A 25,443-nucleotide genomic window follows, 5' to 3' on the forward strand; every position below is an offset into this window, starting at 1 on the left:
TTGAGTGTATAAATGAATATACATTTCAGAAGTTGGACATTTCTGTATTGTAAATCCTTTTTTTGATTGATCTTAGGGAATATTCTAATAACTTGAGATACTGGATTTCTGATTTTCATGAGCTATAAGCCATAATCATCAAAATTAAAACAAAAAAGGCTTTAAATATTTCACTTTACATGTAATGAATATAGAATATATGAAAGTTTACCTTTTTGAATTAAATTATGAAAAAAAGGAACTTTTTCATGGTATTCTAATTTTTTGAGATGCACTAGTATAAGGCCCCTATCTAATAAATAAATAAATAAATAAATAAATAATATATGTTCAAATAGCACATATGGGTGTGATGGTCAGGTGGCCACTATAGTTACTTCTCTGGTGAACAAATTTATATCTGTTTAATTATCTTAAATTAGAGTGAGTTTGGTTCTATTGTTGCCATGACTCTGAGATGCAAAATCACTTGGTTGTCACATTGCCATCTTTACCTGTTCATGAAATAACTCCAAAGCAGTCAAACTCTCTCTTAATACCAGCCACATCTACATCAGCTGAAAAACTCCACAGCCAATTATGTCATCAACCAACATGTGACTTGCAAGCAACCTATCTCTGCTTACAGTCACTGAACTTCTAATCAAATGCACTTGTTTCCAATCAGTGTATGACCTTTATTTACTCTGGACTGTTCAATTTAATTTGTGAAGTTTCACTCCATCATTCACATCTGTGATGTTATTGAGTCATATCTGTGCAATATCTTGTCTTTCTCTTGTCTTGCTTCCATCTAGTTTACTTTTCTATGGAGTTACCTAGCTGCTGATATGTACATTGCCCAACCCTTTGCCTACAAGATTATTGTCTTTCTGTTCTGTTTTGGTAGCTTTTGTTAACTATTAATAAACACAGCACTGCTATTGCATCCAACTGCTTGACACTGGCATGGCATTCTAACATAAGTGAGCCCTGAAAATGTCAAAGCCTCATGTCTACAAAATTCTGTAACTTGATCTGAGTGTTATGCCAACTTGATGTCAAAGTTTTATAGCCTTTATGACTATTCAAATGAGCCTTTATTCTTATACTTTATGCTTGTAGTGCTTTATGGTGGTGTTGTGGTTAGCACTGTCGCCTCGCAGCAAGAAGGTTCTGGGTTTCAACATATCAGCCGAGAGACTTGGAAACTATTTTTTAAATTGTTTCCTGTGTGATGTGCTTGATCATCTGGGTACAGTGTAGATCTTTTTTTTTCTTCTCTATTTTCATGTGACACCATTTGTTTTCACCACAATTTTCAGGTACTGTTACAGTGTTTAATAATGTATATTTGTACTGGCATAGAAGTTAGTCTCAAGAACTTTCCCTTCTACCTCTGAGAAATACTTTTTTTCCATTTACTAGTCATGTCAGCTGTATGAGTTTTACCTGCTATGGAATTTAATCAGATGTGCCATGCATGCACCTGGTAATTATGGGCAATTGCCATTCATCAACATGCATACACAAGGATGATGAAAATCAGCATTTCCTAAACATTTGTAAATCCAGTGGAAATTTTTTAGTTGGTTTGTCTTATCCAAACATTTACACACAACTTGTACAAATATATTAATAAATGAGGCCCACTGTGTTTTACTGCAGTTGATTGCAGGAGACATTCTACAAAATGACTCTTATCTCTGTATGAATATTGCTGTTGTGTTGTCGAGAGATGATTATATTGAGAGAGTGCTGCCTTTTCAGATGCTGGTTATACCAGTTTCCAAATGAGTTCTGGCTTCTGATAATATCTTGAAGTTTGGGGGGGAAAAGAACAACTTTAAAAGATGTTAGGATACTACAGAACAGTGAACAGTACACTTATACCATTTACCTCATTTGTTTATAAAAATCAGCATTTTCAGTTGTTTCAATGCTTTGTTTGCATTTGGAAAGAACAATATTCAAACAATAATTGTGGAAAAATATCTGTTTTTGCCATCTACATCAAAAGAAAAATAATACTGGCTTAAGCAGTTTGATCCTGAAGCTGGCCCAAGCAGTCTGGAAATTGTAGATGTCTGACTGTTTGTTTTGTCCAATCTCAGTTGTGATATGTTTCGTATATCTAATTTCTTGAGGGATCCATTGTATTCAGGCATGAGTGGATTAGTTCATTAGGCCTTAATGTTTATGGGAAGGCCATCACGTTATTTGGCTTAGTATCTGGTCTCAGTGTTCTATAGATCTCAGAGACAATCCTTGCACAGTGCCACCTGGCCCTGGAGGAAGTCTCTACAGGGACAAAGGCGTCGGTGTTTGGTGCTGATCCCAGCACAGCTGAACAGGAGCGCTTCCTTCTGCAGGAAACATTCTCTCCCCTTGACAGCCACAGCTGGAAATAAGTGGTTCATCTCCATTTCCAAAGCCTCACACTGAACATCAATCCTATTTGAAACACACATATAATTTAATTATTTAGGGAAAAATTTCAGTCACAAATTCACATTTGTTTGTAGCCCTTTAGATATGCCACGCATGCTAGAAAACACTGCAGTTCTATCAAGAGTCTTCATACATCATTATCTCAGTGGGCCAGAGGTATTGCTAGACATAATGATGTCTGGAGCGTATGCTACACAAATTCATCCTGATTTTGACATTATTTTGTCAAATCTCCAGCACTGAGCCTGAATATAAACATCTGGAAATGATGAACGGGCCTTGTAGTGCTGGTCATCCAACCAAGTCATGGCAAGAATTTATGGTACTAATCTGACATGGTGAACATTGTGAAAGGCAAAGATATCATCTAGTCCAATCCCGGCATTAGTAAATAAATACGTGCGCAAAATACGTGCGCAAAACCATAATGGCTAAGAATGTCTTATTTTGTAAATTATAACTATTAGACACAAGAAAAGTAACAGCTACATTGTTGGTACATTCCCCAAATCTCTTTCCTGTTTATAAGCACATCAAATTCAGGTTGATGTACAGGATAGCTGGCTACTAGTGACATAAGATCTTTCTGGATCATGGGTCAAGATCACCAGAAGAAATTGAGCTTGGTCCCTTTATGGTTTTCATTTCATTTGGCTCCAGCTATTGAGGTATTTCACTCACGTGACCAAGTCATGTGATGCTGCCATTTTGGACGGCACGGCTCGAATCAGTTTGAATGTGAGGAAGGCGACAAACGAAAAACATAAAAGAAAAAGGAGCGAGATGCAGAAAACACCTTCACTATCCAGCGACGTAGGGCATTTACAGGGCGAGCAGAGGGAGACGTATTTGCAAAAATTGAGGTTAGCAGGCTTAGAGAATGACATTTACCTGCTTCCACCAGGATTGTTCACTGACAGCTAAGATTTGTTCACATTTTCATTTACTTTTGGTCCTCAGGATAAACAAAATGTTATTAAATGTCATTGAAATAACTTCTTAGTCTGTTGAGACATGGCCCGTTATAAGTTTTTCCTTTACTGTATTTACTAGTTTACTGAGCGCGCTCCGGGGCTGGCTGGCTGGCTGGTGCTAGCTAGCTAGCGCTCCGGGGCTCGCTGGCCGGCTAGCTAGCGCTCCGGGGCTCGCTGGCCGGCTAGCTAGCGCTCCGGGGCTCGCTGGCCGGCTAGCTAGCGCTCCGGGGCTCGCTGGCCGGCTAGCTAGCGCTCCGGGGCTCGCTGGCCGGCTAGCTAGCGCTCCGGGGCTCGCTGGCCGGCTAGCTAGCGCTCCGGGGCTCGCTGGCCGGCTAGCTAGCGCTCCGGGGCTCGCTGGCCGGCTAGCTAGCGCTCCGGGGCTCGCTGGCCGGCTAGCTAGCGCTCCGGGGCTCGCTGGCCGGCTAGCTAGCGCTCCGGGGCTCGCTGGCCGGCTAGCTAGCGCTCCGGGGCTCGCTGGCCGGCTAGCTAGCGCTCCGGGGCTCGCTGGCCGGCTAGCTAGCGCTCCGGGGCTCGCTGGCCGGCTAGCTAGCGCTCCGGGGCTCGCTGGCCGGCTAGCTAGCGCTCCGGGGCTCGCTGGCCGGCTAGCTAGCGCTCCGGGGCTCGCTGGCCGGCTAGCTAGCGCTCCGGGGCTCGCTGGCCGGCTAGCTAGCGCTCCGGGGCTCGCTGGCCGGCTAGCTAGCGCTCCGGGGCTCGCTGGCCGGCTAGCTAGCGCTCCGGGGCTCGCTGGCTCAGTAAACTAGTAAATCCAGTAAAGGAAAAACTTGAGACTGAAAGGTTTTAACAGTCATCCAAATGACTGAACGTAAACATTGCTACAGTAACATACCAGCTACTGTTGTTGACATTAGCTAGCTTGCCATCCAAAATGGCGGACACCGGGGCGTCACATGACCCTGTGACGTCAGGTGAAATACCTCAATAGCATGACAATCAGAACCACTAACAGATTTACACTGGACAATCTAATATACATAGGAAATATAGCATCATTTCCACATGATACTTAGCTGAACTTCATCTGCAGCAAAAGCTTTTCTAACTTTTTATTTTAAATCATATTAATTGGAATGTTTTTCTCTCGTCATTCTCACACAACCCTTTAAAAATCTAAAATGTTATTGAAAAAAATGAAGCATGTAGTGACAAAGTAAAATAATCTATGCCTAGCACAGAGAAGAGTGACAGAAAAAAATTATAAATCACAGCAAAAGTACAATTAATAAATGTAACTGTAAATGTACACTCACAGAGCACTTTATTAGGAGGAACACTATACTAATACTGGGTAGGGTCCCTCTTTGCTCAAAAAAAACCCCAGCCTCAATTCTTCATGGCACAGATTCCACAAGATGTTGGAAATATTCCTCTGAGATTCTGGTCCATGTTGACATGATTGCATCACACAATTCCTCTAGATTGATTCAGGTGCACTTTCATGCTGCAAATCTCCTATGTTATCCCATACCTAAGGTGTTCAATAGGATCCTGTGACTGGGAGGCCACCAAAGAGCACTGAACTCATTGTCATGTTCACGAAACCTGCTTGAGACAACTTTTGCTTTGTGATGGCAAATTGAGGCCATGAAGGGATGCACATGATCAGCAACAATACTCAAAAAGGCTGTGGCATTCAAGCAATGAATGATTGGTATTAACAGGCCTAAAGTATGCCAACAAAACATTCGTGTGCCTCAGCACAAATCAAGATTCCTGAGTCCAGGCTGTTTCTAGTCTTCAACTTTTGGTGAGCTTATGCCCACTGTAGCCTCATCTTTCCTTTCTTGACTGACAGAATTGGGACCTGACCTGGTCTTCTATTCTTGTAGCCCATCTGCCTAGATTCGATGTGTTGTGCAAAACTGTACAGAGTGGTTATCTGAGTTACTGGAGAAATACTCAAAATAAGCTATCTGGTATAATCATGCCATGGTCACTGAGATCACATTCCCTCCATTCTTATGGTTGATGTGAACATGACCTGAAGCTGCTGGCATAATTATGTGCACTGCATTGCTGCCACATGATTGGCTGATTAGATAATTGCATGAATGAACAGGTATACAGGTGTTCCTAATAAAGTGTTTAGTAAGTGTAGAGATGCAGGGTTTGAATACTATTGTATATATTATGGTATCATTATAGACTCATTGAGATACTTTGTTTCTCATGGAGAACATTAAGTACCTTGGGATATTAGTCACAAGTGATAGAAAAAAAGTGTCAGATTGAAAAACAGGTAAAGCAAGAGCTCAATTTGAAGCTCTGTTTAGTGATCAGTCTATGTTCCTATTCTCACTTATGGTGAGGAAAGTGACCAAAAGAACAAGATTTCAAATAAAATAATAAATTAGGTTCTTCTACAGGATTGTTGGGCTTACTATCCATGATAAGGCAATCTGGGAGAGTTTGGGGTAAAACTGCTGTTCCTTTGAATCATGAAGAGCTAGTTGAGGTGGTTTGGGCACTTTACAAGGCTGCCCCCTGTCGGCTACTGCTTGAGCTGAATCAGGCATAATCAGCTGGATGGGGTACCCAGCATGGACCCATGAACCACTGGAAAGATTATATCTGGAGATCTGGGTACACTCGAGGAGGAGCTAGAATCTATAACCAGGGACTAATCTTCTCAGCCTATTGCCAGTGTCACCCCCAACAGGCACAGTGGATGAAAAAAAAAATCTGTGCTTTTCAAAGTCAGTATCTCACATTAAATGTGACTGACAGGTTGTGTGCATTGGCCAAATTAGTGTTGCCTTAAGATAAAGCATCGCAAATCAATTCAAAGGAACACAGCAATTATCTGGCTCATCATCTGTTGGAAGCCAGATTAGTAAAATATCCAGGCAAGGCATGGTAAGATGTAAATAACATGAAAACAAATAACAATGAGGTGATTTGATTAAAAATATACATTAAGAACTTACAAAATGTAACCAAATAAAGATATTCATAGAACTGTACTTCTGTGACTGCAGACTGTGTTTTAAAGAGGGTGAGCAGTGTTGTCTATGATGCTGAGCCACTTTATTCAACAAGTCTGGCTGTATACTCAACATGGATCCAAATTTTCTGATCAGTTTCCTGATTCCTTTAGGTTTCTTCTGATATGATGTTCCAGCCCAAGCACACCACTGTTGATTCTCTTCTGACCTCTGTTGTACAGAGACTTAGAGTGTCGTACCCAGTCCAGTTGATGCACTACCAGATACTGTACTTTTACTGCTGTACCACCTCTATGCTGGAACACTTCTTTCGGTGATATACCGTACCCCATAACTGCAGAGTTATCCAAGAATGTTTGCCATTGGAACCTCTCTGTGCTGTGTCTGAGGTTTAAAAGGTAAATAAGAAAGGTGTGCCACTCACTACAGTATCCGACACAACCATAAACTGTAGTCTTTGCATTTATGGTTACGAAGGAACAAATATCAGCATGGTGGTACAATTGAAAAAGAAACAATGCTGCTGATTGGTTCACAACATGTAATGGAATGTTTACAACAGAAAATCTAAATAGAGTCAGAGTTCCCCTCCTGAAAAATGTAGCTTAGACTGAACATCTACAAGCTGCTAAAACACAAGCTAAAACAGGTAGACCATACATGTCAACTGATAGCTCTAAATAATTTTTAAATTACCATGAAAAATGTTACATCATAGATAAGTTGTTTTTAAGGAAATACAACCCCGATTCCAAAAAAGTTGGGACAAAGGACAAATTGTAAATAAAAACGGAATGCAATAATTTACAAATCTCAAAAACTGATATTGTATTCACAATAGAACATAGACAACATATCAAATGTCGAAAGTGAGACATTTTGAAATTTCATGCCAAATATTGGCTCATTTGAAATTTCATGACAGCAACACATCTCAAAAAAGTTGGGACAGGGGCAATAAGAGGCTGGAAAAGTTAAAGGTACAAAAAAGGAACAGCTGGAGGACCAAATTGCAACTCATTAGGTCAATTGGCAATAGGTCATTAACATGACTGGGTATAAAAAGAGCATCTTGGAGTGGCAGCGGCTCTCGGAAGTAAAGATGGGAAGAGGATCACCAATCCCCCTAATTCTGCGCCGACAAATAGTGGAGCAATATCAGAAAGGAGTTCGACAGTGTAAAATTGCAAAGAGTTTGAACATATCATCATCTACAGTGCATAATATCATCAAAAGATTCAGAGAATCTGGAAGAATCTCTGTGCGTACGGGTCAAAACCGGAAAACCATACTGGGTGCCCGTGATCTTCGGGCCCTTAGACGGCACTGCATCACATACAGGCATGCTTCTGTATTGGAAATCACAAAATGGGCTCAGGAATATTTCCAGAGAACATTATCTGTGAACACAATTCACCGTGCCATCCGCCGTTGCCAGCTAAAACTCTATAGTTCAAAGAAGAAGCCGTATCTAAACATGATCCAGAAGCGCAGACGTCTTCTCTGGGCCAAGGCTCATTTAAAATGGACTGTGGCAAAGTGGAAAACTGTTCTGTGGTCAGACGAATCAAAATTTGAAGTTCTTTATGGAAATCAGGGATGCTGTGTCATTCGGACTAAAGAGGAGAAGGACGACCCAAGTTGTTATCAGCGCTCAGTTCAGAAGCCTGCATCTCTGATGGTATGGGGTTGCATTAGTGCGTGTGGCATGGGCAGCTGACACATCTGGAAAGACACCATCAATGCTGAAAGGTATATCCAGGTTCTAGAGCAACATAGACTGGTACCAAAATCCAGAATTGTGACACCCAAAGGCATTTTTGAGACAAAGTCGGCAAACAGTCTTATTTTGCCAATTTGGGTGTGCCGAATTCAAATCTGCAATATGCCGAGCTCTATCTGACCTCTGTTGACCTCTAGAGGTCATTGAACTTTGGGCCTGTAAACGTCTCAGCTGAACCCAGTTTCTCAGCTTTCTAAGAAATGAAATGTACTAAAATGATTAATGAAGTTAGCAAATGGCCTTGTTTGTTAAATGTTTGGGTGCTGAATTCATTTTTCATTTGTAAAACGACATATGACCTCTGATAACCTCAAGGTCATTAAACTTGGCCTATAGGCCTATGCATTTAACGGCATTTTTAAACTGACTTTACTCCCCCAAAAAGAATATGAACAGACAAAAAACAAATAGAAAGGAACAAATACAACATTAAATGCCAGTCCATGTGACTTACTTTTCACAATGAGAATGCCTAGGCGATCACCTTACATAACATTGCATTACATTTAGCGGTTATTGTTTATACAAAGCTACTGAAAAAAGGACAGATTCAGCAGCATACAAAATGTGGGGGCATACAGGGTATACAGGTTAATCAGGGTTAGTATATATGAGAGTTTTTTTCTTTGTTGTTTGTTTTTTGTAAAGGCTTTACCCTGTTTAAAACAAAACAAACAACAAAGAAAAAAACTCTCATATATACTAACCCTGATTAACCTGTATACCCTGTATGCCCCCACATTTTGTATGCTGCTGAATCTGTCCTTTTTTCAGTAGCTTTGTATAAACAATAACCGCTAAATGTAATGCAATGTTATGTAAGGTGATCGCCTAGGCATTCTCATTGTGAAAAGTAAGTCACATGGACTGGCATTTAATGTTGTATTTGTTCCTTTCTATTTGTTTTTTGTCTGTTCATATTCTTTTTGGGGGAGTAAAGTCAGTTTAAAAATGCCGTTAAATGCATAGGCCTATAGGCCAAGTTTAATGACCTTGAGGTTATCAGAGGTCATATGTCGTTTTACAAATGAAAAATGAATTCAGCACCCAAACATTTAACAAACAAGGCCATTTGCTAACTTCATTAATCATTTTAGTACATTTCATTCCTTAGAAAGCTGAGAAACTGGGTTCAGCTGAGACGTTTACAGGCCCAAAGTTCAATGACCTCTAGAGGTCAACAGAGGTCAGATAGAGCTCGGCATATTGCAGATTTGAATTTGGCACACCCAAATTGACAAAATAAGACTGTTTGCCGACTTTGTCTCAAAAATGCCTTTAACTCCTTAAATAAGCACTTTTTTGAATTTTGGTACCAGTCTAACATGTGCTCCCATCCACACGACGTCTCTTTCAGGGAAGACCTTGCATTTTCCAACATGACAATGTCAAACCACATACTGCATCAATTACAGCATCATGGCTGCGTAAAAGAAGGGTCCGGTTACTGAACTGGCCAGCCTGCAGTCCAGATCTTTCACCCATAGAAAACATTTGGCGTGTCATAAAATGGAAGATACGACAAAAAAGACCTAAGACAGTTGAGCAACTAGAATCCTACATTAGACAAGAATGGGTTAACATTCCTATCCCTAAACTTGAGCAACTTGTCTCCTCAGTCCCCAGACGTTTACAGACTGTTGTAAAGAGAAAAGGGGATGTCTCACAGTGGTAAACATGGCCTTGTCCCAACTTTGAGATGTGTTGTTGTCATGAAATTTAAAATCACCTAATTTTTCTCTTTAAATGATACATTTTCTCAGTTTAAACATTTGATACGTCATCTATGTTCTATTCTGAATAAAATATGGAATTTTGAAACTTCCACAGCATTGCATTCCGTTTTCATTTACAATTTGTACTTTGTCCCAACTTTTTTGGAATTGGGGTTGTAACATAAGAGTAAGGAAATTTGAAAATCTCATCTACTGATCAGTTTAATCAAGTAATAAAGAGGTTGGAAAATAACTAGGCAGCTGGCAAAGATGGCCTACCAGTTTGTCCAGCTCAGCCTGTGTTTTCATAGTTGGTAGCTAGTCAAACATAGCTAGTCAAACATAACTAGTCAAACATTTTCAGCTGGGTTATGGATTTTATTTATTTATTTTCATCTTGACTGAACCCTCTTTGGTAAACACTAGGCAAGAAGACACCCTGGATGGTGCATTTGTCCATTGCAGAGCATCATGCACTCATTCACTCATTTATGCCTAGGGAACATTTCTAGTCAGTCCACCTACCATGCAGCCAATCAACCAACTCGTATACTTTTTGGGGTTGATTGGAACTAGGATTTCATGTGGACAGTAGCTCAGGTTTGCACCCTGGGACCTGGATCTGTAAGGCACTATCTACTGCAGCACAGCACCACCCAATTGACATATTACACATAAATAACTGTTGTGTTGTCTTGGACTGAATAAACAAGAGAAGCTTCTGCTATCTGTTGCTGTCTACATTAGTTTCATAATGACATTCATATTATTGAACAACTTATTTTAAAAGCAACATTTACTTTAAAATCCTCACCCATTGAAGGCCTCCATATTGTTAATGAAAGGGAAGAAGGCAGGTTCACAGATGAGGCCAGCATCCTGGCATGTCTTTACACATGATGAAGCCTCAGGACTGAGGAGCAGCCTCAGGGCACTGAGAGGGGGCCAAGATGATGGAGCACTGATGTTTGAAGCCCATACCACACCTGTGCAATTGGGCATGAGGATGAAAGGGTTTGGTGGATTCCCTGGCCACAGTTTGGACTCATTGGCTGATGGAAAGGGGCTATTGATGCAACAGAAGTCCTTTGTATGGATAAAAAAAAATCACAACACAAAAATAAATGAATGTCATTGATTAGTATGCTAAACTAATTAGTTCATGTCAGTAGATGATTTGCAGTGTGTGTGTGTGTGTGTGTGTGGTGTGTGCGCGTACATAAACAGAAAGCATACCTGATGATGGATGTAAGCATTCAGTCTTTCTAGCATTCCTTCAGAGGTGTATTCATAAGGCAAGAAGGGCTCTACCTGTGCATACATACCGAGACGCAAACAAACATCACTGATGTAATCAATATCCATAATCAGGAACACATTTTTGCATGTGATTGAAAACAGTGCCTCTGAAGTAACTCAGAAATGTCACAACCAAACAGCCATTCGCACTTATGGACAATTTAGAGTAGTCAGTTGAACTAAACGTCATGTATTTGGACTGTGGGAGGAAACCTATGCAGGCATAAGGAGAACATGCAAACTCCATACAGAAAGGCCGCAGTTGGCCACGACATTCAAACCCATAATCTTCTTGCTGTGAGGTGACAGCGCTAACCACTGCACTACTGTGCCAGTCCACAACTGATTTCAATTCTCAAACATATTTTATGGAGAGATGTAAGCACAAAATTTCCCCATTCTCATATTTATTTTTTATGGGGATATCAGGGATCCCAGCAGTAATTGAAAAAAATAGAGGAATGTAAGAAACTATCAGCAGGGGTCAAGGGTGCTGCCTGAAGCTGTTGAGATTTTAACATTTAAAGATGCTATAGAACACATTTTTTACATAGATTTAACATAGAAAAGCAACAGAATTTAACAATAATGTGTATCTATTTGATACCATATTTTGTAATCAATGACATAAGTGGCAAAAAAAAATATATATATAAAAATTAGACGAAAATGTAGCTTTGAAGAATATACTTGCCTAAATATCCCACTGATTTTGTTATAATATAACAATAGTATCCATAGTTCATCTCATTTGTTTATTTTTTTTTTGTTTCAAGTTAATGTCAAAACTAGTCTAATATAAGCCACATTCATTTTTCAAAAATCATGAATATGAGCAGAAATCAATGATTCAGTAATATTAGGTATATACATATGTACAGCAAATACTGGAGATATTTGATTTAAACCTTTCTCTTTTTGAAAGGTTTCACTGCAAAGGAATTTAATGCTCTTTTCTGGGGTGCATCTTTCCTCCAGTTTTCTCTGCTTTTGTTTCTCTGATCTTTCCTTCTGCTTTTCTGATGTTCCTGCAGTGCTCTGAATTAAGTTCAACGCATTAGAAACAAAAGCACGAACGGAGTTAAAACATGTTTTCTAGCAAATGGGCGCAGCCATATTGTTTTCTCATTCTATCGCGTACAGTCTCGCGGTATTTACATCAATTTAACTTCCGAGTGTTCCCGATCAGCCCGGTAGATGGCGGTAATACACATCGATTGTTAACCGCCAATAAATCGACAGAAGAAGAAGAGTGTTCCCGAATGTCAACGAGAACAAACGAAGCCGACGAAAACATTGCTAAACAAGCAAACCAAATCAGAACGTATTCTGCTGGTCATTTTACTTAAACATATTTTTAATGGATATACAAGAGATTTAAAAAAAAAACTTTCGCTAGAAAATAGCGGAATTCCGCTAAATAGCGGACGTCTGGGATCCCTGGGATATGAACTATAGTATTGCCTAAGTTGTTTGCCAGCAAGGATGTTGCTGATGTCTGAAATGTTCTTTATTTGCTTTATTTATGTTCACATTGCAGACCATTGTGTTTGGCTGTCTACACACACTTGGGAAGTGCACTGAAATTATACTTCAGAGGGGAGGATTGATTGATAGTATCTGCTGTTTGTGGGGGGAAATGTGTAAAGCACTCTAGAAGTGATTAACACAACTGGCAGGTCAATATTTGGAACATGGTCAACAATATCAGCATGGGTTGGAAGCCATGTTAACCCAGATGGACCCATAATTCAAGCTGAACCAGCCAATAGTTACTGTGCTAATAGTGCAGTGTGCCATAGTGGAGATTCTAATATTCCCTAGTGAGCAAAGATTGTGCCTCTCCGGATTTGCCAAAGGCACAGCACAGTAAAGGTTATGTTCCGATTTGCTCTAAGATGGTTGGTAAGGAGCAGTTTAACCCTTAAACAGCTGGCACACCCACATCAATGGTCATCATTGTAATTCCAATATGTAGTGTTCCTAAATTTATCTCAAACTCCAAGGGATTACAATGAGTCTTCTTGACAAAATAAGTTCACAAGGGGGCTCTTTCAGTAAGAAAACCAGATGTTGACGTCACCAGCACTGCTTTGCATTCATTAAGCTACACAGCTAAAATGTCATACCTTGTTTTTGGCTTTCCACTCTTGACATTATGAAGATATAATTCATGCCCTTGTATTTATGTACGAGTATGTACTGTAATTCTGTACGATTGTTAAAATATATGTTGCCACACAGCCACTAAGTTGCTAAACTGAAGCCTGCTGTTAGTCAACTGTGAGCAAGCTTTATCAGTAACTTCACAAACAAGATCAAGATAACACAATGACAATACATTGAAACTATATCAAGAAACAAGGAACCCACATTCATGAACCGCAGTCGTGCCATTTTTAACAAAAAGAAAAAGTGACAAACTGGCCTGTAGATGTCCATAATTCTTAGTATAAAGGGTGAATTTAAAAAAAAAATCACTGAAATCTGATCCATTTCACAAGCATGACCATAAAAATAATTTAGTAGTTCAATGTTTTAAGTGAATTTCAGCTCACCTTAGCTTTTAGGATTTCCTTAATGGTCGCCTCAATTTCCTCTGAGTTGTTATAGTCCACAGTAATGACGTGCGGTCTGCCAATGTACTGCTCAGTGTAGGGGTGTTGAGAAGACACCTGATTAAGACAGGAGAAAAGATAAAAATTGCACAGGATTATCATAACATAAATATATACTGTGGGTTAGGAAGTGTGTATGGGAGTGGGATGCTATACTGACATATCTTAACGATGCTGCTTAGCCCACACTGTGAGGACATAGAGGGGCTGACACACTGACAGATTACCTCAACTTCTGTGCAGACGTGGTCTCCCCCACTAAGACTGTACGGTGTTACCCTAATAACAAGCCATGGGTAATACAGGAAGTCAAAGCTGTCCTCAACAGGAAGAAGGCCGCCTTCAGGACCAGGGATAGGGAGGCAATGAAAGCAGCACAGCAGGAGGTGAAACGCTACATGAGGGAAGCTAAGGACAGCTACAGGAGAAAGGTGGAGCAGAAGCTGAAGGAGAACAACATGAGGGAGGTCTGGGAAGGTGTGAAAACCATCACAGGCCACAATACAAAGACCAGAGTTGTTGAGAGGACAGTGGAGAGGGCGAACGAGTTGAATGACTTCTTCAATCGGTTCAACCAGCCCACGTCCCCCCCACCATCTCCCTCACTGCAGCCATCTCTCCTCCCCCCAGTCATCACAGCAGCCCCCTCCTCCCCCACCTCAACACAGACTCCTCTATGCATTACTGCAGACCAGGTCAGAGGTCAACTGAGGAAGCTTCACCCCAGGAAAGCAGTAGGTCCAGACAAGGTGTGTCCACGACTACTGAAGACCTGCGCTGCTGAACTGGGTGAACCACTCCAACGCATCTTCAACCTAAGCCTGCAGCTGGGGAGAGTGCCAACCCTCTGGAAGACATCATGTATCGTTCCAGTTCCCAAAAAGAATCAGCCCAGCGAGCTGAACGACTTCCGACCGGTGGCACTCACTTCACATCTGATGACGTTGGAGCGGCTCTTCCTCAGCCTACTCAGACCCCAGGTACAACATGCCCAGGACTGTCTGCAGTTTATATACTGGGCAGGTGTTGGTGTGGAAGACACCATCCTCTACCTGCTACACCGAGCCCGCTTGCATCTGGATAAGGGAAATGGCACAGTGAGGATCCTCTTCTTGGACTTCTCGAGTGCCTTCAACACCATCCAGCCCTTATTGCTTCAGGACAAACTGAACAGGATGCAAGTGGACCCCTGCCTGGATCTCCAGCTACTGCACTGACAGGCCGCAGTATGTCAGGCTGAAGGACATCACGTCTGACACTGTAATTAGCAGCACCGGAGCACCCCAGGGCACGGTGCTGGCCCCTCTTCTCTTCACCCTGTACACCGCGGACTTCTGCTACAACTTGGAGCTGTGTCACATTCAGAAGTTTGCCGATGACACAGCCATCGTTGGGTGTATCAATGATGACTGAGAGGAGGAGTATAGGAGCCTGGTGAGGGACTTTGCTGTGTGGTGCAACAGGAACCATCTGCAGCTCAACACCTCGAAGACCAAGGAGCTGGTCATTGACTTTGGGAGGTCCAGACCAAGGTCACGACCAGTTCTGATTGAGGGAGACGAGGTGGAGGCTGTGGATTCCTACAAGTACCTCGGGCTGTGACTGGACAGCAAGCTGGACTGGACTTGCAACACCAATCACTTATACAGGAAGGGACAGAGCAGGCTATACTTCCTTAGGAGGCTGCGGTCCTTTAACGTCTGCAGGAAACTCCTGTGGATGTTCTCTCAGTCTGTGGTCGCCAGTGTCCTGTTTTACACCGTGGTGTGCTGGAGGGGCAGCACATCCAAGAAGGACACATCCAGGCTGGACAAACTGATCAGGCGGGCTGGCTCTGTGGTCGGCATGAAGCTGGACTCTCTGGTGACGGTGGCAGAGAAGAGGACTATGGACAAACTATTGAACATCATGGACGATGCCAGTCACCCTCTGCACCTCATCATCAGCAACCAGAGGAGTCTGTTCAGTGACAGAATGCTCCTTCCCAAGTGCAGGACGAACAGACTCAAAAACTCCTTTGTCCTTCACGCCATCAGACTGTACAACTCCTCTCTGGGGGGGAGGAGGGGTAACAGGAGGACAGAGGATGGGAAGGAGCAGTAGCCTAGCCTGACAAAAAGCAATACTTAAGTAATCTTTAGTTACTGGAGAGCGTCCAGAGGCGCACAACCTGCTTCATCCTGGGGTGTCATCCCCACCATCAGTTAAGGCCGGATTATAAAACACGCTTACTCAGCTGAATATGCTGCCAATTTCTTACTGGTTAGAATGTAGAGATCTTTGTTTTTTCTTTAAGTGTCTAAACAAGCTAGTGAGCTTTCACAATAATAACCATTTTCTCTTATCAAGCGGCCGAACCAGAAGTGCATCTACAAATTTAAATCTCAAGCCTATGCGTTTTTGCACCTCACTGTTTAGAGACTCCTATTTAAACAGAATTGTACCAATTTCGAATAATCTCCCTCTCCCAATTAGACAATCTGGAAGCTACTTTCTTTTTAAAGACCGTGTTAGAATTCACTATCTTGAAAAATGAAAATCTGTTTTTGACCCCCAGTGCGTACGCTCCTGGAAAACCGTATGCCCATACTGCAGATCAACACATAGAATGAACTGCTGCGCGTGAGTCACGCTGTTTTGTATTTTTTGTAGTGTAATATAATGTGTTTTTTTTTTCATGTTTTGTAAATGGGGCTTACCTTATGGGACCTCGAGTCCGTTAGTTCGCCCCTCATCTACGCGCATATTTAAGTTTTGTTATTTATTTATTGTATGTCTCTGTCTCTTGTTTTTATTGTTGTATCATGTAAAGTGAGTAGATGAAATCCAATTTAAAAAAAAAATGCTAAGCAATACTGGACAATGTGCAATATAATGTGCAATATAAAGTGCAATATCTCTCCTGCTGGCCCCTTCCCCCCATCTCATTTCATTATCTCTAGCCGCTTTATCCTGTTCTACAGGGTCGCAGGCAAGCTGGAGCCTATCCCAGCTGACTACAGGCGAAAGGCGGGGTACACCCTGGACAAGTTGCCAGGTTATCACAGGGCTAACACATAGACACAGACAACCATTCACACTCACATTCACACCTACGGTCAATTTAGAGTCACCAGTTAACCTAACCTGCATGTTTTTGGACTGTGGGGGAAACCGGAGCACCCGGAGGAAACCCACGCAGACATGGGGAGAACATGCAAACTCCACACAGAACGGCCCTTGTCGGCCACGGGGCTCGAACCCGGAGCTTCTTGCTGTGAGGCAACAGCGCTAACCATTACACCACTGTGCCGCCCTCATGTGTAAATTAATTTAATAAAAATATTTTTAATAATTTTGTATCTTAAAATGAGCAAAATACAACCACCTTCTGGTTTGGTTTTCCATTTCCCGCAAAAGTATTAGACTAAATAGTCTTTATATTTCACCCCTCTCGCTATTCATTATGTGGTACAGTCTTGTGTAGGTGGAGCCAGAGCATAACACCACATTAGGTTTGTTGCTTTCCAGTCCAGCACTAACGTTAGCTGTGCATGGTAGAAACAGAATTGATGGTAAATTGACACCACCATGAAAAAGTTGGGCTGCCAGAAATGTAAAGAGAGGCAGCAGAAAGCTGAGAGAGAGAAAAAGGGCTGACGGTTAGTCACCTTTTTTCTTTTTTTTTCAGAGGAAAGGTAGTCTATACATTTATTCACTGATCTTCCTTCGGTGGCTATTAACCTAAAATGCTAACATTAATGCTACAGAAGATTATTACTGTGCCTTAACCACTGCTTGGATGATCAGGCTAACAACTTAATTTACAATGTAGTGTCATTTTACTTAAATATTTCATAGGTTACCTTTATTTCCACTGAAAATGAGACAAGTAATGAATGTAATTTTGGTCTGCAAAGAACTCAGTGAATTTGCAGGTCCACTATACAGCTAGTGCACCAGCTAGGTTAAGATACATGCTCATAACTAGCTTGTTCACGAATGAGGTCTGCCCTCAACATGCACAGATGCAGCCTCAGGATTAGGAAACCCTCCCTCAACCTCCTTCCCAGTTGAAGCAGAAGGAAGTGAGCAGTATTTTGTTGATAATGTATTTAGTGAGCAATCTGTGAATAAAGGGCTTTGGGGTTAAGGCTCATGCAGACCAATTTTTAGTATTTATGCTGCGTTAACCATATGAGCAGATAGTTATAGCAAGCAAGTACAATTTTAGCTGATAATGTTCATATAGACATTACAATAATGAAATGGACAACTCGTATATGAAATGGACAAAAACTGGCTAAAAAGACTGGTAGATAGCATGATGTAAAATGTAAAGGGAATAATGCCATTGCCACTTTTAAGATATTTGTTTCCCTTTATGATCAGCTCATGTTACTCACCAAGCATGCAGCTCATTCCATCCAAATGTTAGTAATACATACACATAGCTCTCACAACACACTGTTATATGACAGATGCTGAATTATGCACAACAAAGCCCATAAGTCACTTTAAAACTGTATGTAGAGTGGTTATCTAGCTTATTTGGGTCTGTTGAACAGACATCCATCCATTATCTGTAGCTGCTTATCCTGTACAGGGTCACAGGCAAGCTGGAGCTTATCCCAGCTGACTATGGGTGAGAGGCAGAGTACACTCTAGACAAGTCGCCAGGTCATTGCAGGGCTGACACATAGGCCCTGTCCACATGGCAACGGATTCAGGTGAATACGATACAATTGTTTATCGTTTCGGCCTGGTGTCCACACGGCACCGGCGTTTTGGGTGCCCCAAAATGCAATCTTTTGAGAACGGGTTCCAGAGTGGAAAGATCTGGCAACGTTGCCGTTGCGAAGTCGTTTGGATGAGTAGAACGGATTTGTTTACGATGACGTCACAACCACATGACTGTGAGTGCTTCACGCCGGGTAGAAGTGTAACGAACTCGATGCGAGTTGTCAACAAATCCTATAACTTGGTTCATGAAACGTGCTTACAAAATATTTTCACTGTGAATATTTATTGTGTAATGGTGCAAAGTGAGAGAGAGAGAGAGAATAGCTCTTAGGGCAGAGTCAATCCTGCCAGCAAAAATAGGGAAAAAAAGGAGCGATCTCACCTCTTCAGATGTTGATTTAAGTCCGACAATACATTCCTCAAAAAGGGCGTAGAAGAACAAAGTAATCCATCAACGTGTAGTATTCAATTTATTCCGGACCATTAAAGACGCCGCCTTCCGCGTAGAATCATACGTCATCCTCGCCGCCATATTGGATGGGTCAAAGCGGAGAATAAAGATGCCTCATTCATGTGTTGCCTTTAACTGTACCAACAGGTTTACCGTCCAAACGAGATCACATGGGATTACCTTTCACAGGTGAGACTGGAAAAATACTTTTCATTGTATTTGGTCATTATAATGTAATTTTACGAACAGATTTTTCTGACTTTGTGGCTAATATGAAGTCTCACGCATAATAGTTTATGCGCATGCGTCCTTACTTCTTCTATTGTTCTGGTGTCTCCGAAGGGACCGTCTTACAGCGCCCCTAGAGGTGTGGCATGTGTATTGCATCGTTTTCAGCAGTTGCGTTGCCATATGGACCTAATATTTTACTGATCGTTGCCCATGTGGACGCGATATTTTTTTAAATAACATCTCGTTGCCGTTGTCGTGTGGATGTAGCCTATGGATGAGAGGCGGGGTACACTCTGGACAAGTCGCCAGGTCATCGCAGGGCTGACACATAGACACAAACAACCATTCACGCTCACGTTCACACCTACAGTCAATTTAGAGCCACCAATTAGCCTAACCTGCATGTCTTTGGACTATGGGAGAAACCAGAGCACCCAGAGGAAACCCACACAGACACGGGGAGAACATGCAAACTCCACACAGAAAGGCCCTCGTCAGCCGCTGGGCTCGAACCCAGGACGTTCTTGCTGTGAGGCAACAGTGCTAACCACTACACCACCGTATCACCCTGTTCACATTTATATTTCTTGCTATTGTTCAAATTTTCATTTAATAAGTTGATGAATGTTGAGTTTTTCTCTGGAATGCTGATTACTGTATTTACTGTGTTTTCTATTAAATTGGCACAGCCAAACAAACAAAAAACACTCAATGGATTTCTTGCAGTGCACCATGTAATCATCTATCAATTAAATCGTTATTCATCAACCTAGAAATGTAACTGCATATAATGAGTCAGTACATGAAGGAGATATAAGGATGAATTTGGAAGTCTTGTTGTGACAATGGGGCAGCACGGTGGTGTAGTGGTTAGCAAGAAGGTCCTGGGCTCGAGCCTAGTTTGCATGTTCTCCCCGTGTCTGCATGGGTTTCCTTTGGATGCTCTGGTTTCCCCCACTGTCCAAAGACATGCAGGTTAGGTGAATTGGTGGCTCTAAATTGACTGTAGGTGTGAATGTGAGTGTGAATGTGTTGTTTGTCTCTGTGTCAGCCCTGCAATAACCTGGCAACTTGTCCAGGGTGTACCCCGCCTCTTGCCCATAGTCAGCTGGGATAGGCTCCAGCTTGCCTGCGACCCTGTAGAACAGGATAAGTGGCTACAGATAATGGATCAATGTGACAGCCTGGCCAGCCTACATTAAGTTTATGCTTATCTAGTAGCTACAGCCTGGGTAGGTCTCTAATTAAATACTGACGCCTAGTGGTAAAAAGTAATATCAGGGTATAAACAATGTCTGTGTCTTCTGTGATCAAGTCAGTAGAGGTGTTCAAATCCAGTGGGCCATTACTCGTGTTTGACAAACTCAGACTTTTGAATTCATGTGTGCTTTTTGTTAGAAAATTACAGTAATAACACTTCCTCTGGATAAACTAAGTTTTGGGTTTTTTTTTGGGGGGGGGGGGGGGGAGTGGTAATATAATATTCTTTCAGAGGGCACAAAATTTCTAGCGGCACCCCTGCCTGAAACTGTATCCTAATAGCAAACACAGTGAGTGACAACAACACTGCTGACATTTGATGCACACATTTACTCTTAGCACTGTGTGTACAGTAAATGAAGCAAAAACTCCACAGACTGATTGTACAACCTCTGTTGTTGCCAGGTGCTGCATACACCTTGTGTGAATGTGAAGTATATTGAAAAGCGAGGTATATTGAAAAGAGTGTTTGCTGTGACACCTATGCCTAGCTACATCTGGTATAATATGAGCTTGAAAAGCTACATTGAATAACATGGGAGAGTATAAGAAGCAAACACCTATGTGGTGATGTTAAAAGATGATTGTAATCACGATTTGATACAAAATCAGTATCCAGGAAAGGCCTAGTCTTTGAAGAGCAAAGATGGGCTAAGGATCTTCAGTTTGTCAACAAATGTGTGAGAAAAATTATTTAAAATGTTTAAAAACAATGTTCCTCAAAGAAATATAGGAAAGTTGTGGCAGCGGGGGCGTGGTCAAGCATCGGTTTGTGAATCGAGGGCGGAGTCAGGGAAGGTAAGTGGTAGAATCACTGCACCTGATGGGAATTAACCTGTGTTTGTGTGTCTTCCCCAGTGACCGTGCCCTATAAGAGGAGAGGGAGAGCAGAGGAAGGGGGCTCTCCCCCAACCAAAACACTTGTGTGTGTGTGTGTGTGTGTGTGCACGCGCGCCTGGGAGAGTAAATGTATAACGCTGAAAAGCAAAGAATAAAAGAGGTTTTTGAGAACTCAGTTCTGGCCTGCCGTGCTTCTGTGCTCCACCCACCTGGTCTGATTTTACAAAAGTATTTGGATATTTCACCCTCTGTAGTGCGTAATATCATTAAACAATTCAAGGACTTGTTGCCGTTCAATTCGATCACGAATTCTGGCAGAAATGGGTGAGCCATGACCCATCCTTGCTTGCAAAAACTGAGTCTTTGGTGCTGCTCCTTTTATACACAATCATGTTACCAATTAACCTGCTTATTGTGGAATCTTCCATAATGGTATTACTTGAACATCCTATAAACTTTTTAGTCTTATTTTGCTTCTGTTCCAACAGAGTGTGTTGCAGGTATCAAATTCTAACTTTGTTTATATTTAAAACATATAATTAAGTTGGTAAGTAAAACTATTGAAAATCTTTTCTTTGTACTTTCGTCAGTTAAATAAAGGTTCACGTGAATTAACAAATCACAGATTTTTGTTTTTATTGCATTTTGGAAAATATCCCAACTTTTCTGGAAATGGGGTTTACAAATTAAAACATTTTAATTGTTGACAACTTGCCGTGGTATCAGCTGAAGAAATTTTGGTAAGATAATCAAGGAACAACACACAACAAACCATGCTGTTATACAAAATGCATGCACTCCCATTTGGATTGCATTACTACTGCTGGGTCTGCATTAAACAGACCCTAGACCCTACAGGTCCTAAAACAGCAGGGCCTGTAGTGTGTTATTTTTTGACATATCTTACCACAAAACATGTGGTTTTAGCATAACATTTAAGATATACTGCATAATGAGTATTAAAATTTAAGACAATTGTCTTAGTAAAGTTTAAATAAAAAATATTTTAAAAAGGGTACTATTTAACAGGAATATTGTGCTTGCATTCAGGTTATATTAGTAATTAGGTGCTTGACTGGAGGTTGTCTGATGAGGTTGTGTGCTGTGCATCATGAGAGTAGATAATATTTTCTAGTGTAGATTTTCCTGAATCTAAATATGCCAACAAGCTAGGAACATGCCAAAAAAGGAGTCAGTGCTGACACGTAAGTTTGTCTTTAAAGTAAACAAAGGACTTTGCAGCATTTGATACCATTGATCATTCCAATCTTCTGGATAGACTAGAAAATGTTGTGGGAGTTAAGGGAATGGCCCTCTCCTGGCTCAGGTATTATTTAACTGATCGCTATCAGTATGTTGATGTAAATGGTGATATTTCTAGACGTGCTGAAGTAAAGTTTGGTGTTCCACAAGGTTCTGTCTTGGGTCCACTGCTTTTTTTTTTATACAACTCTGATTCCAAAAAAGTTGGGACAAATTACAAATTGTAAATAAAAACGGAATGCAATGATGTGGAAGTTTCAAAATTCCATATTTTATTCAGGATAGAACATAGATGACATATCAAATGTTTAAACTGAGAAAATGTATCATTTAAAGAGAAAAATTAGGTGATTTTAAATTTCATGACAACAACACATCTCAAAAAAGTTGGGACAAGGCCATGTTTACCACTGTGAGACATCCCCTTTTCTCTTTACAACAATCTGTAAACGTCTGGGGACTGAGGAGACAAGTTGCTCAAGTTTAGGGATAGGAATGTTAACCCATTCTTGTCTAATGTAGGATTCTAGTTGCTCAACTGTCTTAGATCTTTTTTGTCATATCTTCCCTTTTATGATGCGCCAAATGTTTTCTATGGGTGAAAGATCTGGACTGCAGGCTGGACAGTTCAGTACCCGAACCCTTCTTCTACGCAGCCATGATGCTGTAATTGATGCAGTATGTGGTTTGGCATTGTCATGTTGGAAAATGCAAGGTCTTCCCTGAAAGAGACATCGTCTGGATGGGAGCATATGTTGCTCTAGAACCTGGATATACCTTTCAGCATTGATGGTGTCTTTCCAGATGTGTAAGCTGCCCATGCCACACGCACTAATGCAACCCCATACCATCAGAGATGCAGGCTTCTGAACCGAGCGCTGATAACAACTTGGGTCGTCCTTCTCCTCTTTAGTCCAAATGACACGGTGTCCTGATTTCCATAAAGAACTTCAAATTTTGATTCGTCTGACCACAGAACAGTTTTCCACTTTGCCACAGTCCATTTTAAATGAGCCTTGGCCCAGAGAAGATGTCTGCGCTTTTGGATCATGTTTAGATACAGCTTCTTCTTTGAACTATAGAGTTTTCGCTGGCAACGGCGGATGGCACAGTGAATTGTGTTCACAGATAATGTTCTCTGGAAATATTCCTGAGCCCATTTTGTGATTTCCAATACAGAAGCACCCAGTATGGTTTTCCGGCCTTGACCCTTACGCACAGAGATTCTTCCAGATTCTCTGAATCTTTTGATGATATTATGCACTGTAGATGATGATATGTTCAAATTCTTTGCAATTTTACACTGTCGAACTCCTTTCTGATATTGCTCCACTATTTGTCGGCGCAGAATTAGGGGGATTGGTGATCCTCTTCCCATCTTTACTTCTGAGAGCTGCTGCCATGCCAAGATGCTCTTTTTATACCCAGTCATGTTAATGACCTATTGCCAATTGACCTAATGAGTTGCAATTTGGTCCTCCAGCTGTTCCTTTTTTGTACCTTTAACTTTTCCAGCCTCTTATTGCCCCTGTCCCAACTTTGAGATGTGTTGCTGTCATGAAATTTCAAATGAGCCAATATTTGGCATGAAGTTTCAAAATGTCTCACTTTCGACATATTCTATTGTGAATACAATATCAGTTTTTGAGATTTGTAAATTATTGCATTCCGTTTTTATTTTCCATTTGTACTTTGTCCCAACTTTTTTGGAATCAGGGTTGTATATATGTTACCTCTGGGTGATATTATTCGTAAACATTGTATTAGTTTCCACTGTTATGCTGATGATACACAGTTGTATGTTTCTGCAAAACCTGATGAGAGACACCAGCTTAACAGAATTGAGGAATGTGTAAAGGACATTAGACACTGGATGCTTATTAATTTCCTTCCGCTTAACTCTGACAAGACTGAAGTACTTGTACTAGTACCACATGCAGCTAGAAGTAAGTTTTCTGATTACACAATAACTCTGGATGGCCTTTCTGTTTCTTAACGTGCAGCAGTAAAAGACCTCAGGGTGATTATTGACCCCAGTCTTTCATTCAAAACTCACATTGATAACATTACCCAGATAGCTTTCTTTCATCTCAGAAATATTGTTAAGATTAAAAATTTAATGTTACTACAAAAACTAGTTCATGCTTTTGTTACCTCCAGGTTGGATTATTGTAATGCCTTACTGTCTGGATGTTCCAATAAGTGCATAAACAACCTCCAGTTAGTTCAAAATGCAGCAGCAAGAGTCCTTACTAGAAAATATGACCACATCACCTGTCTTATCCATACTGCATTGGCTCCCAATCAAACTTTGTATTGATTATAAAATACTACTATTGACCTTTAAAGCACTGAATAGTCTTGCACCACAGTACCTGAGTGAACTTCTGGTCCTCTATGACCCGCCAGGCCTACTTAGATCAAAAGGTGCAGGCTACCTGCTGGTACCTCATATAGTGAAAGCTACATCAGGGGGCAAAGCCTTTACTTACAAAGCCCCACAGTTATGGAACAGCCTTCCAAGCAGTGTTCAGAAATCAGACACAGTCTCAGCATTTAAGTCTAGGCTGAAAACATATCTGTTTAGTCAAGCCTTTTGTTAATGGTGTTTATGAGGTAAAGGTGTAGATCTGGAGGGTCCTCAGACATAGAGTGTTTTGGTAAACTGGGATGTATGGATCCTGTCAGTCCCCCACTCACTTGCTCACTCAAGTTTGTTGACGGTGTAGTGGCTGGCTGCTTTATGTCCCAGGGCTCCCTCAGCAGTGTTACCTTCTGGCTCTCCCCTTTTAGTTATGCTGTCATAGTTAGTTGCCGGAGTCCCTGCTTGTACTCAGTGCAATATGTATACTGTTCCTACTTATTCAGGTGGCATTGGGTATACCTAACAACCT

General features: G+C 41.3%; 1 protein-coding gene across 2 annotated transcripts in view; it reads right to left on the reverse strand.

Moving 5' to 3' along the window:
* Positions 1-1,560: 1,560 nt before the first annotated feature.
* The window catches only part of LOC132868531 (alpha-1,6-mannosylglycoprotein 6-beta-N-acetylglucosaminyltransferase B-like), a 569,499-nt gene continuing 545,616 nt past the window's right edge, over positions 1,561-25,443 (reverse strand). For both annotated transcript variants that reach the window (XM_060901478.1, XM_060901476.1), the window contains exons 16-19: positions 13,723-13,839; positions 11,102-11,176; positions 10,680-10,951; positions 1,561-2,433 (exon numbers count right to left, since the gene is read on the reverse strand). In XM_060901478.1, the coding sequence (XP_060757461.1) occupies positions 2,235-2,433; positions 10,680-10,951; positions 11,102-11,176; positions 13,723-13,839 (663 nt within the window). In that variant the 3' untranslated portion in view covers positions 1,561-2,234. The remainder of the gene's footprint in view (positions 2,434-10,679; positions 10,952-11,101; positions 11,177-13,722; positions 13,840-25,443) is intronic.

Source organism: Neoarius graeffei, chromosome 20 (genome assembly GCF_027579695.1).
Source record: "Neoarius graeffei isolate fNeoGra1 chromosome 20, fNeoGra1.pri, whole genome shotgun sequence".
In the NCBI taxonomy this organism is placed as follows: domain Eukaryota; kingdom Metazoa; phylum Chordata; class Actinopteri; order Siluriformes; family Ariidae; genus Neoarius; species Neoarius graeffei.